The sequence below is a fragment of the Barbus barbus genome, assembly GCF_936440315.1.
Source record: "Barbus barbus genome assembly, chromosome: 17".
NCBI lineage: Eukaryota > Metazoa > Chordata > Actinopteri > Cypriniformes > Cyprinidae > Barbus > Barbus barbus.
The window spans coordinates 12,051,617-12,066,965 of NC_136745.1; the positions used below are offsets into that span (position 1 = coordinate 12,051,617).

The window sequence follows — 15,349 nt, forward strand, 5'->3', positions numbered from 1 at the left end:
TTCAGTGTAATGATGATTTCTTAAGAATTCAGATTTAGCAATCACAAACAGCAACTGATCCTGACTAAAAGCATTACATTGAATGTGCACAGTGAAGCATTACAACAAGAGAAATAGAAAGCTTGTGTACCACTCAGAATTGAATAAAAAATCTTCTTAAGTTCCAATTCTGAATTTCAATTGAATTTGAATTGAGGTAGTGAATGGGAGATAAAACTGCAATGTGAATTTGAATCGATAAAGAATTAGAATTTCTTAGAATTCAAATTACAATTTAAAAAAAGTTTAAAATGCTTCAAGTTCTGAAGATAGATAGATAGATCTAGAAAAGCACATTTACTTGAGTTTTGATGCCACACATAAACAGGCATGTAGACAAGACATGAAAAAGTGCCAAAAATATACATACACCTTTGTTTTCTAATCAATTTCTTGGACAGTCCAATGTTTTCTTCTGTGTGTGGCTGTGTGTGTGTGTGTTCGTGGATCATAACAGCATATGTCTTCCTCCACAGGGGGAGATGGTGAGTTTATTCAATCATGACTGAAAGACAATAATGTTGATCAGGTGCTGCACTAGCAGTGCATCTGTTCTCCGCTTTAAATAGATCCAGAGAGAGGCTTTTAAAGACTGCACATATTTCCCTCTATCCCGTAGTCCATCCTGGTGTGGCAGGATATTAGCTCCATTAGCCTTGGCTCTGAGCCGACGGATGGATGCGAACAGGCAGGAGAACATGATTCATGACCCAGCGAGGGGAGTCATGGGGAAGGCTGTAAGTCACACGGGGCCTGTACGGGGCATCCGATCCACTCTACTCAACCAGGTGCCGATCAATGACATCGAACCACTTACAGGCACTCCCTATTCAGACGCCATTCACAGACATGTCCATCGCAAGAGTGATCACACGCGTGCAGAAAGGCACATGCACAGGCTGCAAAATGCATGTGGGGGAGGAGGTGGAGGGGAAGCTGGACGGATGGAGAGACAGGCTAATGAAAAGAGGAGTGAATAGAAGCAGGATAGAGGAACGAGGGACTTGAAGGAGACAGATTATTAAGAAGGAGAGCCACTGACGGGAAAGAGAGAGAAAAAAGGGGTTTAAAAAAGACGGTATGTGTGTACTACAGTCTTTCTGAAAGAAAATGCAGCGTGTGCACTGTATACTGTACATTTGCATATGCATAAACTACACATTTGCATTTACATTCATTTAGCTGTTGTTTTTTAATGCAATGCCCAAAATTAGCGAATTATCATAAAGCGGACAAAAATATTAGAAAAATATTAGAATATATATAAATGTGTGTGTGTGTACAGTTAGGTCCATATATATTTGGACACTGACACAATTTTCATAATTTTTTCTTAGGAATTACCTAAGAAGGAATCCCCCCCCCCATTTTAAGGGGCTCAAAGGTAATTGGACAAATAAATATAATCATAAATAAAATGTTAATTTTGTTGAGAATCCTTTGCGGCAACGACTGTCTTAAGTCTGGAACTCATGGGCATCATGGAGACTGGGTTTCCTTCTTTGTGATGCTTTGCCAGGCCTTTACTGCAGCTGACTTCAGTTGTTGTTTGTTTGTGGGTATTTGTACTTTAGTTTTGTCTTCAGCAAGTGAAATGCATGCTCAGTCAGGTTGAGATCAGGAGATTGACTTGGCCATTGCAGAATATTCAATATTTTTTACCTTCAAAAACTCCTGGGTTGCTTTTGCTTTATGTTTTGGGCCATCATCCATTTGTACCATGAAGCGCTGCCCAATCAGCTTTGCTGTATTTGACTGAATCTGGACAGAGAGAGTATATCCTATACACTTCAGATTTCATCTGACTGCTTCTGTCTTCTGTCACGTCATCAATAAACACCAGTAACCCACTGGAAGCCATGCATGCTCATGCCATCACACTGCTCCTCCATGTTTCACAGATGATGTTTTATGCTTTGGATCATGAGCTGTTCCAAGCCTTTTCCATACTTTTTTCTTCCTGTCTTTCTGGTACAGGTTGATCTTAATTTCAGCCTTCCAAAGAATGCTTTTACAGAAGTGATCTGGCTTTTTTAATGTTTTTTGGCCAAGTCTAATCTGGCCTTGTTTGCACCTTGTGGTGAAATCTCTGTATTTGCTCTGGTGAAGTCTTCTCTTGATTGTAGACTTTGAGAGTGACACGTCTGCCTCCTGGAGAGTGTTCTTCTCATGGCTGGATGTTGTGAAAGGGTTTTTCTTTACCATTGAGAGGATCCTCCGATCATCCATCACTGTTGTCCTCCGTGGACATCCAGGCCTTTTATGTTGCTGAGCTCACTAGTGCGTTCTTTTTTTTTTTCTCAGAATGTACCAAATTGTTGATTTGGCCACTGCTAATGTTCCTGCTATCGCTCTAATTGATTTGTTTTGTTTTTGAAGCTTAACAATTGTCTGTTTCACCTGCATGGAGCACTCCTTTGACCGCATGATGTGGGTTCAGAGCAACAGCTTCCAAATGCAAACGGCCCACTTAGAATCAACTCCAGACCTTTTACCTGCTTAATTGATGCAGAAAATAATGAAGGAATAGTCCACACCTGTCCATGAAACAGCTTTTGAGTCAACTGTCCAATTACTTATGATTCAAATCTAATGTTGACAGTTTAACAGCTGAGCCCAAGCCGCCATTACTTATTTCAAAACGTCACTTTAGAACTAGTAATGAAGAAGCAAAGAGTTGCTTCATTAAAAGCTTATTGTGTTATTAAAAGCGGCGTAAAGTATAACGAGGGAGAGATTGACTCAGCGATCGTGATTACCTGCATCACATCCAGCATTAATTCTTCAGATCAATCTCATAATCACAATTTGAATGTCCTATAGGCTCGTAATATCCTTTCATTTGTCAAAGGTGATTCATGATGACACGACAGCCTGCTCAGTGCGCTTGTTGGCTGTGTGCAAGCTGGTTTTGAAAGTAAAAATAACTTCCTTGTTCAAAACTGCTCTTTAGTATTTTTCAATTTAAAAGTCTTTACTGCTGAATCATGAACACATACACACACACACACACAGTTTACCAATACTAAATACTACTGTTATTTATATAAAATAATATTTATTGAATAATAATATTCAGTGAACAACAGCCATCATAAAAGTTGCAAGGCAATTCAATCAAAAGTACAAAGGCGGTGCTCTGATATACAACATTAAAGTTACGTAAACATGAGATTTTGCCAAAACTATAATAGGTTAACGAGACCAAAGACTGCTCGTTAGACATACCCAAATATATATCATGTTTAACCACTACAGACACATCAGAGCCGGCGGTAAAAGAACATCTGGCCGAGGTGAGGCGCTCTCGGGTAGCTTCATGAGCACTGAACGGCTGCTGACGATCTGGAGCTCACATCTCCAAAACCGTTGAAGCAAATAAAACAAGTACATTCTCGCATAAAAATCTCTTAAAACTACATTCCGTGACACAAAAACAGTATTATTCTTAAATTATAATGGATTAGGGCATCCGCCATGACACTGAGAAATGCAAATACAAAAACATTTTCATCTAAATACTTTAATTTTTAAAAAATTATTTAAATCAGCATATACAAATATACATAAAATGACAGGGATATTTTTTACATTGTGTATAGCATGCTATTTCACAACTATTTGTGAGCAGCAGACAGTAAACAGTACATACTCTGCAGCTGGAGTAAGCAGCACACTAGTACTCCACTGTGAACACAGGCAGAAGTTGACAGACACTGGGCAGGGGTGGAGGCAGAGCAGCATGCGCAGGAGTGTGTTTTATGTCTGCGTTTGCGTCAGACTCATTAAGCTGAAGGCAGCAGTGCTGAGCTCTGGACAGAGGACTCATTCCTCATTTATCTCAACAGTAACACTGGATCCAGAATCATCAATTAAACATGACCTGTGTCCATGTGCCTTTGTGAGATGCGCTCATTCATACAAATGTGTAGCAGCATGATACAAAATCTGCAATGCATTTTTATTTCCATTATATGTTTTTCTGATTTAAAATGGTTATTGCAGAATAACGGAGACTGAGATTTGATTGGATAGTGACTGTTAGTCTCTCATATTGTTAGTTTATATAACTCTCTGACTGTCTATTATTTCAGAGACAGAAAAAGCTATTGTATTGTGATAAGATTACGATTAACATTGTGAAAACAAGCATTTTTTTTTCTCTTTAAAATAATGTGCACTGATGAATCATGCAAAATAAGGCCATTTGTTAAAAGAATAGTTCACCCTAAAATTAAATGTAATTTACTTGCCCTCATGTCACTCCAAACCTGTATGATTTTTGTGGAAGAATACATTTTAATGTTATTGTTTTCCCCTTACAAATAATGTATCTAAAAATCTTACTGAACCCAAACTTTTGGACTGTAGTGTAGTGGTTTTTTGTTTGTTTGTTTTGTTTTTTGAGAGAGAGTGAGTTATGGAGAGGACAAAATTATCAGTGAACAACAACATAAATTTGTGCAAAAAATTATTAAAGACTTGGAATATAGCATATGACCCATATGGACCATTTATAACACATTCTGCCTCACATCTCCAAATGTGTTCCTCAGAAGAATGTAAGGCTTTGAAACAACATGAAGGTAAGTAAATAATGACAGAACTGTTCATTTTTGGGTGCACTATTCTTTTAAGATCACAAACAGGGTCAACTGTGGTTGCGGCTGTGTGTGTGTGTATTTTGGGTTAAGTATACTTGGCTCTTGTATCTTACAGGCTCTTGGCATTGCAGCTGAAGAATTCAGCGGCCAGAGTCAAGCTGGGTCTCACGTCACACACAAACATATACACAAAGATGTAAACACACTCCTCCTAAATGACCCGTCTTCAAGGACGTTCTGCTTTAGCCAGCGCAGTTGTTGTCCTGTTTTAAGACTCACACAGCCACACACCTTTACTCTATGCTCTCAAATACTGCAGAGCTTTACCCTGGTGACCCCCCATATGGCCACTAGAGCATCTCTCTCTCTCTCTTTCTCTTTGTCTCTCAGGTGTATGTGCTGTTATATATAGCTGATATCTGTGCACTTATGGACTGAAATGGTTGCTGTTCCTGGAGTGCAGAATCGGCCAAAATGATACAGTTTATATTCATTAAGCATAGAGAGTTATCTGCAGATTTCCACTGAACACACACACACACACACAATCCCTAATATATTCTATCGATTCCTTTACTCATTCTTTCATTCATTTATTCTTTCATCATATTCATTCTCTCGGTCATTCGTTCATTCTTTGTGTCCATGAGACACTGCTGACACATCAGATAATGGAAGAGTTCGGTGGAGAGCTAAAGGACAAAGTTGAGAGAGAGAGGAAGATCCTATATCTCAAACCACTCAACCATTGCTGCCCTTAAGATGGGCTGGATGGAGCTCACATTAGTTACACACACACACACACACACACACACACACACACACACAGACTCTAACGGCACATCAAACGCCTCCGGCTGATGTGATATACTCCAGAGACAGAAGCAGTTGGGGAGATCAGTGAGTAAAACAGCAGATGAGAGAGGTGTGTTCTCTTCTCCACAATAACACCCAAACTCACAAAACAGACATGAATGCTGCCTCAAATTCTCACATCCAAATAGCTGTGTGCTGGTACATTTCTACATCCTAATGGCCAATAAAACAGCCAAAACAATCCTATAGACTTGCTATCCATTGAAGGATGGATCCAAGCCATATTATAGAGGGATGGACTCTTTTGACTTGGGCTTGAAATCAACTAGCAGTTACTCAAAAAGAAATGCCATATTTATAGCATTTACTGCCCTTAGTAATGTGCTTTTAAATGAAGGGATCAGATTTGATCAGAGTAGATAAAACTAATCTGAAATAGTTGTAACATAATGCTTGTGAAAAATGTGTTTGCACAGACAAACTTTTCACAGATTTTTTAAAGGAGTCATAAATGCAATCCAATACTTAGGCCAAATGATAAATTAAATAATAATCATTAGGTTCAATTTTTTAAAGGGAAAACTTCTGATTAGAAAACCACTCACATATTTCTTCAGAAACTCCAACAATCTAGTTTATCTGACCAGAGCTAAAGACTGGTCTCGTGTGCTTTCACAGTACAGACATCTTACAAAGCATATCTGCTGTAAATATAAAGTACACACAGAAAAATCTGCCCCATGACGAGCAAAGCTGAAGCTGGTCCCTGTGACTCCCAGCCATTTGCAAAGAGGGAAATAATGGAGCTCTTACTGCTTTGGACGCTGACGTAGCTGGTGGTGTTTTCTCTGCCCAGCGAGTTCTCCGCCACACAGGTGTAGTTCCCAGAATCCTCCAGTCTCACTCTGCTGATGTGAAGCTTTGAGTTTTTCCTGCACAAACGCAACCAAGACACAACAAAAGAGAGAAACTGAGAAAAACATCAGGGTATATGAGGGCAGAAATTTAAAGAGGGACAAAAAAGTCAGATGAGAAGGGGGAAGAAAAAAAACAAACATTGGTAGAGACTTTGTAGAGAGTAGAGAGTTTGTGTATGTGCACATGTAGTTGATATTTATCCCAGAAGGATAAATACCTGGATCACCATGTTGTTGGGCCTAGAACAAAATTACTATCAACCAATCAGACTGTAGGATCATATGCTGCGTTCCAACTCGAAAGTCAGAATTTCCAACACTCTATTCGGAAAAGTGCAATGAAATGGCACTTGCACTTTGGAAACTGATGTGGAAATCCCCACAATTTTGCCAAGATGAGCTCACATAAACATGCCAGCACAGAAAACCATTTAATAAAAAGCAAAGTTGCAACATCACATGATATAAACTTACAAGCAACCTTTGATCTTTGTTCTCGTCAAACTTTTGTAACAAGCAGGTTTGAAGAGACAGGTGTATAAAATTGATAAATTGATAAAATATAATATTGATAATTAATATTAACAGATAATATATAATATTGATAAATTGATCAAATATGATAAATTGTTGTCGCTGCTGATAATCCTACACCTGCCAAATGCTAGCATTAACATTTTGTGTCACTGCATTGGACAATAAAATGTCCTTACATTTAAATTTCCATTCAAAAGTATTGAGTGTGATTTTTTGTCTTTTTTCTTTTTTAAGAATTAATATTTTTTTCAGCAAGGATGCATTACATTGATGCATTACCTGACAGTAAAGTAGGGGTGTAAGAAAATATCGATACACGTGAGTATCGCTATATTTTGTTTGGCGATAGGCTACTGTATCGATTCTCCAAAAAGAATATCGATATTAAAAAAAATGTTTCTTCAGCATATTAGAATGATTTCTGAAGGATCATGTGACACTGAAGACTGGAGTAATGATGCTGAAAATTCAGCTTTGGCATCACAGGAATAAATTACATTTTAAAATATATTCAAATAGAAAACAATTCTTTTAAATTGTAATATTAATGGTTTTTTTGTTTTTTATACTGTGTTTTTCTTAAGTAAATACAGCCCCAGTGAGCATAACACGCTTACAAAAAAAATCTTCCACCCTCAAAATTCTTAACAGTAGTGTACTTATAATTTGTCTTTATTAATTTAGCAAATGTTTTATATCCAAATCGACTAACAAATAAGCAACATCACAAGCAATAAAGTCTGTGAACTTGATCAGAGGAATCAGAGATACAGAGTAGGAATATCCCACATCTGATTTTGGGCTAGGATTAGGATTAGACCTGATTTTTGATAGGAATGTTGTTCCAGGACCAACAAAGGATGTCGGTCCAGGAATATGTCGGACTTGGCTTCATCACATTATGCGTGGGGTCTCTAGTGGTATCAATGTGATACTCGCATTGTCTCTCTGGCCTTCTCCTCAGGTCAGCATGTGGACAGCTCATTAGAGGAGCAAAGCTCTTGAAGGATCTCGCTCTGGAGCTGAACGCAGAGAAAATGGCATCTGCGCGTATTATCCTCTGTCCTTACTTTACCTCTATCATTATTAAACCATCCCTGTCCACGCTGTCAGCTCTTTCGCTCACAGTTCATCTGCGTAAGTGTGCGTACGGATGTGAGCGCGTGTCTCTGTGACTATGGATCTGCAGTTTCAGCACACACACATTTGCAAAATTACACAAGGGGCCAGTGAACAGGCAATCCTGTTAGAGTGATCTGCTTTCTGTGGAAACGTGCACCTCAGCACTTTTTCTCAGAGAACAGAAGAGGACCGTCGCGTTACGGAATGCCCTGAATTCTCCCGTATGTTTCTTTCCATGCGGTCCCGGCATATTGAGCAGCTACATACGTACTGACGGTGACATACAGACTGAATATAAAGCTACATGTGCACTATTGATTTGTGTTACAAACGGCTAAATGACATTGATGCAATTTTACTGCAACATGTACAGCACAGCAGCTTTTTATTAGATCCTTGTTCCCGTTTAAGAAATGCAGCTTTCCCATATATTAAGACATTTGCATGATTATGCAATTCTCACTGAAGACTAGTTTATCTAGACCCCAAGCGTATATAAACTTAGTCATATGTTTTTTTTTTTTTTATTCCATTCTCCACCTACAGACACCACTGAGGGAGAAAGTATTGCGTGTTTGGGCCCACACATTCTCCCCTCAGATGCGCCGGCAACCCACGGTCCCATTGCCAGAGAAAAGCAATGACGGGGAAGTTACCCACAATTCACTGATGGAGCTTCCTTCAGATAGTTGACCAGAGTCTGGAGATTCAACATCACTTATTTTGACTGAAGAGGAATAGTTCAGCCAAAAATGTATTTTTTAATATCATTTACTCAATATCTTTCAAACCTGTATGACTTTTTTTTCTTGACAAAAACAAAATTACAGCCTCCACTTGCACAGAATGACACTAATGCAAGTAAACGTGAATGTACAGTAAGTTACACTACTGTTCAAAAGTTTGATTTTTTTTTAAATAAATTAATATTTCTATTCAACAAGGAAATGTTACGCTGATGAAAAATGATAGTAAAGACATGTATTATGTTACTCATTATGTTACAGCTTTTAATAAAGTTTAATAAAGTATGTCCTTTTGAACTTTTTATTTTAAGAATCCTGATAAAATGTTAAGCAGGACAACTGTTTTCAACATTGATAACAATAAGAAATATTTCTTAAGCACCAAATCAGCATATTAGAATGATTTCTGAAGGATCATTTGACATGAGTAATGATGCTGAAAATTCAACTTTGCATCACTTTGCATCAATAATTTCTATTCAAATAGAAAATACTTCTTTTTGATTTTAATATTATTTTAGAAAATACTGTTTTGACTGTATTAAATATAGCTTTGGGGAGATTTCTTTCAAAAACGTAAGAAAATCGTACACAAACAAACTTGTGAATACTTTTCAAATTAATTTGAATTTATGTATTTAATCATTTTGTACTTTCCCATGAATATGACATGATGAAATATTGACTAAATTAAACTGCAAATGAGATTTGAGCACTATAACCGAAGGTTTAAAATATAGCTTACATTTCTTTTCTCCATCTGAGGACCATTTTTTGGCACGATTAAGATGTTTTTGGTACTACTTTCATTATATGAGAAAGAGCAGCGTGAACTTTCTTCATAATTTCATAAAGAAAAAAAATCATACGGGTTTGGAACAACATGAGAGCGCGTAAATGATGAAAGAGTTTTCATTTTGTGTGAACTACTCCTTTAACAAGATGTCTGCATCTCTCTCCCCTCTGAAAATCTCGGAGTCTATTTACAAACTGGGACAATCTTCTGCTTGAGTTGATGGGAGATGTATTTTTAATACCTCTGATGCCAAGAATAGTTCTGCCAGCGTATGAGTAGTGTGTTTGTTTGTGCATCTCTGTGTGTGTGTGTATTTGATGAGTCTTACTTGTTGGATTTGATTTTGACGTCTTTCCTCTTGCGGAGCTGGCTGCCATCTTTGTACCAGTTGAAGGAGGGGCTCGGGTTGCCCACAGCTTCACACTTGAGTGTCAACTTTTTACCTTCCAGGAGCCACTGAGAATCCATGGGCTTCACCTTCGGAGCTGATGCTGCGGCGAAAACAGACAGAGAGTGAGCAGAAAAGAAATGTAGGTTTGCCCAAAGGACAGAGAAAGAACACATTGTTTTCTCTTGAATACCTCAGTTGTTTCTCGTAGACAGCAATGAGCAATGCTTTCACTTTGATTTGCACTGATTTAAATAAAAACAACAGAACATATAATGTTGCAAAACATATTCGCTTGTTTTTCTGGGGTGTTTATTCCTTTCACGTTCATTTTACATTTTGCACACACGTCCCATTTGCTGCTCTTTTTATTTATCCTAAGGAATTTTAGGAGAAATATTTGAGACAAAAAAATGAAACATAACTGGAGCAAACTATGAGCAATACAGATTCCTTGGGGTGGAGGTGAGATTGACTAATGTGACAAGTGGAGAAGAAAGAGAGGTTACTGGAGTAAAAAAGAAGAGGGACAGATGGAGGGAGGGATTGATTTTGTAGGAGGAGGAAAGGAGAGAAAGAAGAAGACATGACGGCTGAAAATGCAAGGAAGCATGTTGAGAGACGGACGCAGACGAGAGGATGAAGAGAAGCAAATAGAAGAGTGGGAAAGCAGAAAGAAGTGAGAAACGAAAGAGCTTGTGAGAGATTAATTTGGGTCATCTTTCTGCAGTTTACCTCGCTAAAGTAATCCATCTAGCAATGAGAAACAAGCCCAATATTGTGAACAGTAATAAAAAATACAGCAGCAAATAATGATCACAGATCACACACACACACACACACACCCACACAATAATAATGCTGCTACCACAGAGAGTTTGTTTTATTTTACACCTCAAGGTTCATGTGAAATTCCTGACAAACAAAAACGACACCAAACATAAAGCCTTTTTTTTTTTTACCTTTAAGGTTTTTTTTTACGTTTTCCACCCAAGTTTCCATTACTGTAACGCATTTGAATGTTTTACTATTTTGAAATTCTTTTTTTTCTTTCTCAAAAGTGATTCTCATAACAAAAATTCTATTTAAACCATCTTAAAATAAAAATTTGTTTTGTTTAAACCAGTTTTAATCCTTTTTATTTAAACTAGCTTAAATTAAAGAAATATATATATATATATATATATATATATACTTTAAAATATATATACCTTAAAAATACTATTATGTATAAATACATACAGTTTGTATATATATTTATATACTGTATTTATATATATATTATTTACAATTTAAATTTAAATTATTACAATATTAATATTTATAAGGACATACATTATATACATTATAATATACAATAAATACCTTATAAATTAAAACATTAAATACAATTTAAATATAATGTTTCATAAAAATATATGTAATTTTTATTTTAATTTCAATTGTCGTAAAATTTGATTTCATTTCTTTATGCAAAATATGTTTTAACATATCTTTCCTTTGATTTTGAGGTAATATTCCTGTAAGTGGAAACAAAGGACTTCAGGTACAGATTTGGACTGAACACAACATGTTATAGCCGATTGTTCACTGTTTAACTGAGTGTGGCTCCATCTGTGGTTTTCTCCCTCTTTCGCGCACGCTTCAGAGCAATACTTCATTCTGTCACATCCAATGAAATCACACCTTCTCGTCTCCAGATGCTTCTGACTCTCTCTCTCACTCACTTTTTCATAGACACACACACACCAAATGTTTAATACACACTTACACCTCTTGACTAAAACACACATACAGTCCTCATACAATTAATGCATATGTACAGAAGCACTCACACACACATTTCACTTCTTATCACATACTTGCACGTTGTAACTCTGCTCACGTGGACTCAGGAGCATAAGAGGAAACCTTTACATGCCGCTCACAAACAGCACAGTGAAAAACCTCATTCTGAGTCCATCCAATCAGCTTCACTCATCAATACCAGCCAATCTGCTGCCTCGGCAACTCAAGCTACACTTTACATGAATCTACCACCACTTCAGATCACTTCATTTGACCAGAGAGTGAAACCACTGTCGGAAATTTGATAACAGAGAAAGACATACACACATTCTAAAGGATGTGGGTCCCTTTTTTCAATATTAAAACACCTTAACATGCAGGGACAACTTAAAAAGACAAATTTTCCAGACTCTGTTGCAGTGTTTTTATCAACGTTAACGAAAACTATTAAAAATCATTTTCTATAGTTAAAGGTAAAATATATATATATATATAAATATTAAATGAAAACTTAAACTAAACAAACTAAAATTAGAATTGGTGCCTTGCAAACTAACTTAAATAAATGTATATAAGTTGACATACTAAAATTGCTTTTTGTTTGTTTTTGGATGACATCATCAAGTCCACCTATTTTTCAACCTCCTACCATACAAAGACACTTTTCACGAACAATTCCAGACGGAAAAAAATCATGTCCCTATTTTTTTTTTCTCACTGAATACCCTGTTTACATTCCGTTACATTATGTAGAAGGGAAATAAAATCCTAAAAATGTTAACTATGAAGTAAATCTGCAGAAAAGATCTGGTTATTCTCTCGTTTTTATTTGGGCTTTTGCCACTTTTTATTGAAAGGACCCCAACCAGATTCAAACTTGTCAGAGCATGTGCACTATATTAAACCCATCTACTACAGTTACAATGTATATCAGGTGTTCCTTTTCAGTCGATCACTCCAAGTTACGTAAGTGACCGACGAATTGGGATCCCAATTCGTCGGTCACCGACGTGACGTCTCCGTTCCCTCCTTCAGGGAACGAGGGTTACATACATAACCGAGATGTTTCTTTTGTATAAATCACTAAACTATCAGCAACACAAAAAGTGGAAGTATTGGGGACAGCTGTCCAGAGGACAAAAGAATACCAGGCATTTCATGTTCATCATCGAGTTGATTTCTGCTTGATCAGTAAATCCAAGTATAAACACAGAGGCACAAACGCACACACTGATAATAGTGACATATGTATTTTCTTCTCTCTGCCCAATGCTCCTTCCACTCTCTTTGATAGTCCTGGAAGTCTTTTATTAGAAATAGTATTTCTGTCCCTGTTTCCTCTCTCTTCCTTCTTCCACAGAAACAAGGCCTATGAGATGAAACTGACTGTCGCTCTATAATACAAGTTTAGACTGGTTTCTGCAAATATTAAGGAAAAAGTTAAACCTTTTAAACCTAGTTTAACTTATTATCAAGCATGCAAACAAATAATCAAGATCTAAAAACACACATCAAGCACAGTTAACATTTATAAAACAGCAACATTCACTACTGTTGAAAATTATATGGTTGGTAAGCTTTTCTAATGAAAGAAGTCCCTTATGCTCACCAAGGCTGCATTTAATTGATCAAAAATACAGTAAAAACAGTAATATTCTGAAATAATATAACAATTAATAAGAACAGTTTTCTATGTTAATATTTTGTTTAAATGTAATTCATTCCTGTGATGCAAAGCTGAATTTTCAGCATCATTACTGTAATCTTCAGTGTCACATGATCCTTTAGAAATAATTCAAATATATATATATATATATATATATATATATATATATATATATATATATATATATATATATATATATAGACGGTTTCATCGGGCGCATGCGCCTGGCCCGAAGTTAACTTCCGGTCTGTGTTTGTTTATCGGCCTGGTTAGTGGTGCCGGCTACAAACGTAGTTAAAGTTAAAGTGATGAGTAATGAAGTTGGGCTCAGGTTGTTGTGCTGTGGGATGTGTTTCACATAAATTTATTTATTTGGGGTGACTCGCCATGATATCAAAACTGACCGATTTTCCAAAAGGCTTTACTGAATAAACATGAGCACGTAATGCACGTTTAAAAATCAAAACGACGCGCGGGTGTTTTTTATCTCTGTATTCCTGGGAAAACTGTCTTTAGAAAATGTTTGATGTCATTTTCATTTCATCTTGCATGTTATATGCCTGATAAAGCAGCGTTTGTAAGCTCAGTGCTGCTTTGTGTAATGTACAGCCCAACAGCCGTTTCCGGGGAAACCTCTAGTTAAAGCGCCTCCTGCTGGCAGAGAATTAATTTGCATTTTTAATAAGCCAAGTAGTTATCGCTGCATCTCAGTCTGGCAACCTGTGAAGCTCTGGTGAACTCCATGCCCAAGAGGGTTAAGGCAGTGCTGGAAAATAATGGTGGCCACACAAAATATTGACACTTTGGGCCCAAGTTGGACATTTTCACTTAGGGGTGTACTCACTTTTGTGGCCAGCAGTTTAGACATTAATGGCTGTGTGTTGAGTTATTTTGAGGGGACAACAAATTTACACTGTTATACAAGCTGTACACTCACCACTTTACATTGTAGCAAAGTGTCATTTCTTCAGTGTTGTCACATGAAAAGATATAATAAAATATTTACAAAAATGTGAGGAGTGTACTCACTTCTGTGAGATACTGTATATAGACGCTTTCAACGGCAACAACATAAACAAACATTACTGCGCATGCATGCTTTTGTGGCCCATATATATATATATATATATATATATATATATATATATATATATGATTATTTTATTAATATAAAGCTAAAAAGTACAACATTAATTTCAAATAAAGTAAAGTAAATTCGTGACGTATTGTCAAGTATGGTGACCCATACTCGAAATTGGTGCTCTGCGTTTAACCCATCCAAGTGCACACACACAGCAGTGAGTAGTGAACAAATGCACACACACACACAGAGACCGTGAACACACACCCGGAGCAGTGGGCAGCCATTTATGCTGCGGCGCCCGGGGAGCAGTTGGGGGTTCGGTGCCTTGCTCAAGGACACCTCAGTCGTGGTATTGAGGGTGGAGAGAGCGCTGGACATTCACTCCCCCCACCTACAATCCCTGCCGGACCTGAGACTCGAACCCGCAACCTTTGGATTACGAGTCCAAGTCTCTAACCATTAGGCCACGATATTGTATAATAATGTAAAAGTTTTAGTCACTTTTGATCAATTTAACGAAACCTTGCTGAATAAAAGTATTAATGTCTTTGAAAAAATGTTGAATTAAAACTTTTCAAAAATTGGATATTTAAATAGCAGTGCATTTTAAAAAACAAGACATCTATCATGTTTCAGTGAATGAGAGATTCCAATACCCTACTAAACAAAAGATTTTTTATTAATCAATCAATACATAATTATTTTCAATGACCAGTCAGGAATATTTAACATCCTTGTTGTCATACATCTCAACTTTTACTTTAGTTGAAAATCCCACATTGGTAATGGTGGTCGAAAAATGGCTGGTACAAGGTTAATGTAAGAGTCTCTGACATCACCCAAGAC

The 15,349-nt window shown here is 36.9% G+C and overlaps 1 protein-coding gene across 1 annotated transcript in view; it reads right to left on the reverse strand.

Annotated features, from left to right (window-relative positions):
* The window catches only part of LOC306883422 (pro-neuregulin-2, membrane-bound isoform-like), a gene marked incomplete at its 3' end in the record, with an annotated part of 75,731 nt that overhangs the window by 34,419 nt on the left and 25,963 nt on the right, over positions 1 to 15,349 (reverse strand). The window contains exons 2-3 of the mRNA XM_079438670.1: positions 9,906 to 10,068; positions 6,273 to 6,391 (exon numbers count right to left, since the gene is read on the reverse strand). Of these exons, the coding sequence (XP_079294796.1) occupies positions 6,273 to 6,391; positions 9,906 to 10,068 (282 nt within the window). The remainder of the gene's footprint in view (positions 1 to 6,272; positions 6,392 to 9,905; positions 10,069 to 15,349) is intronic.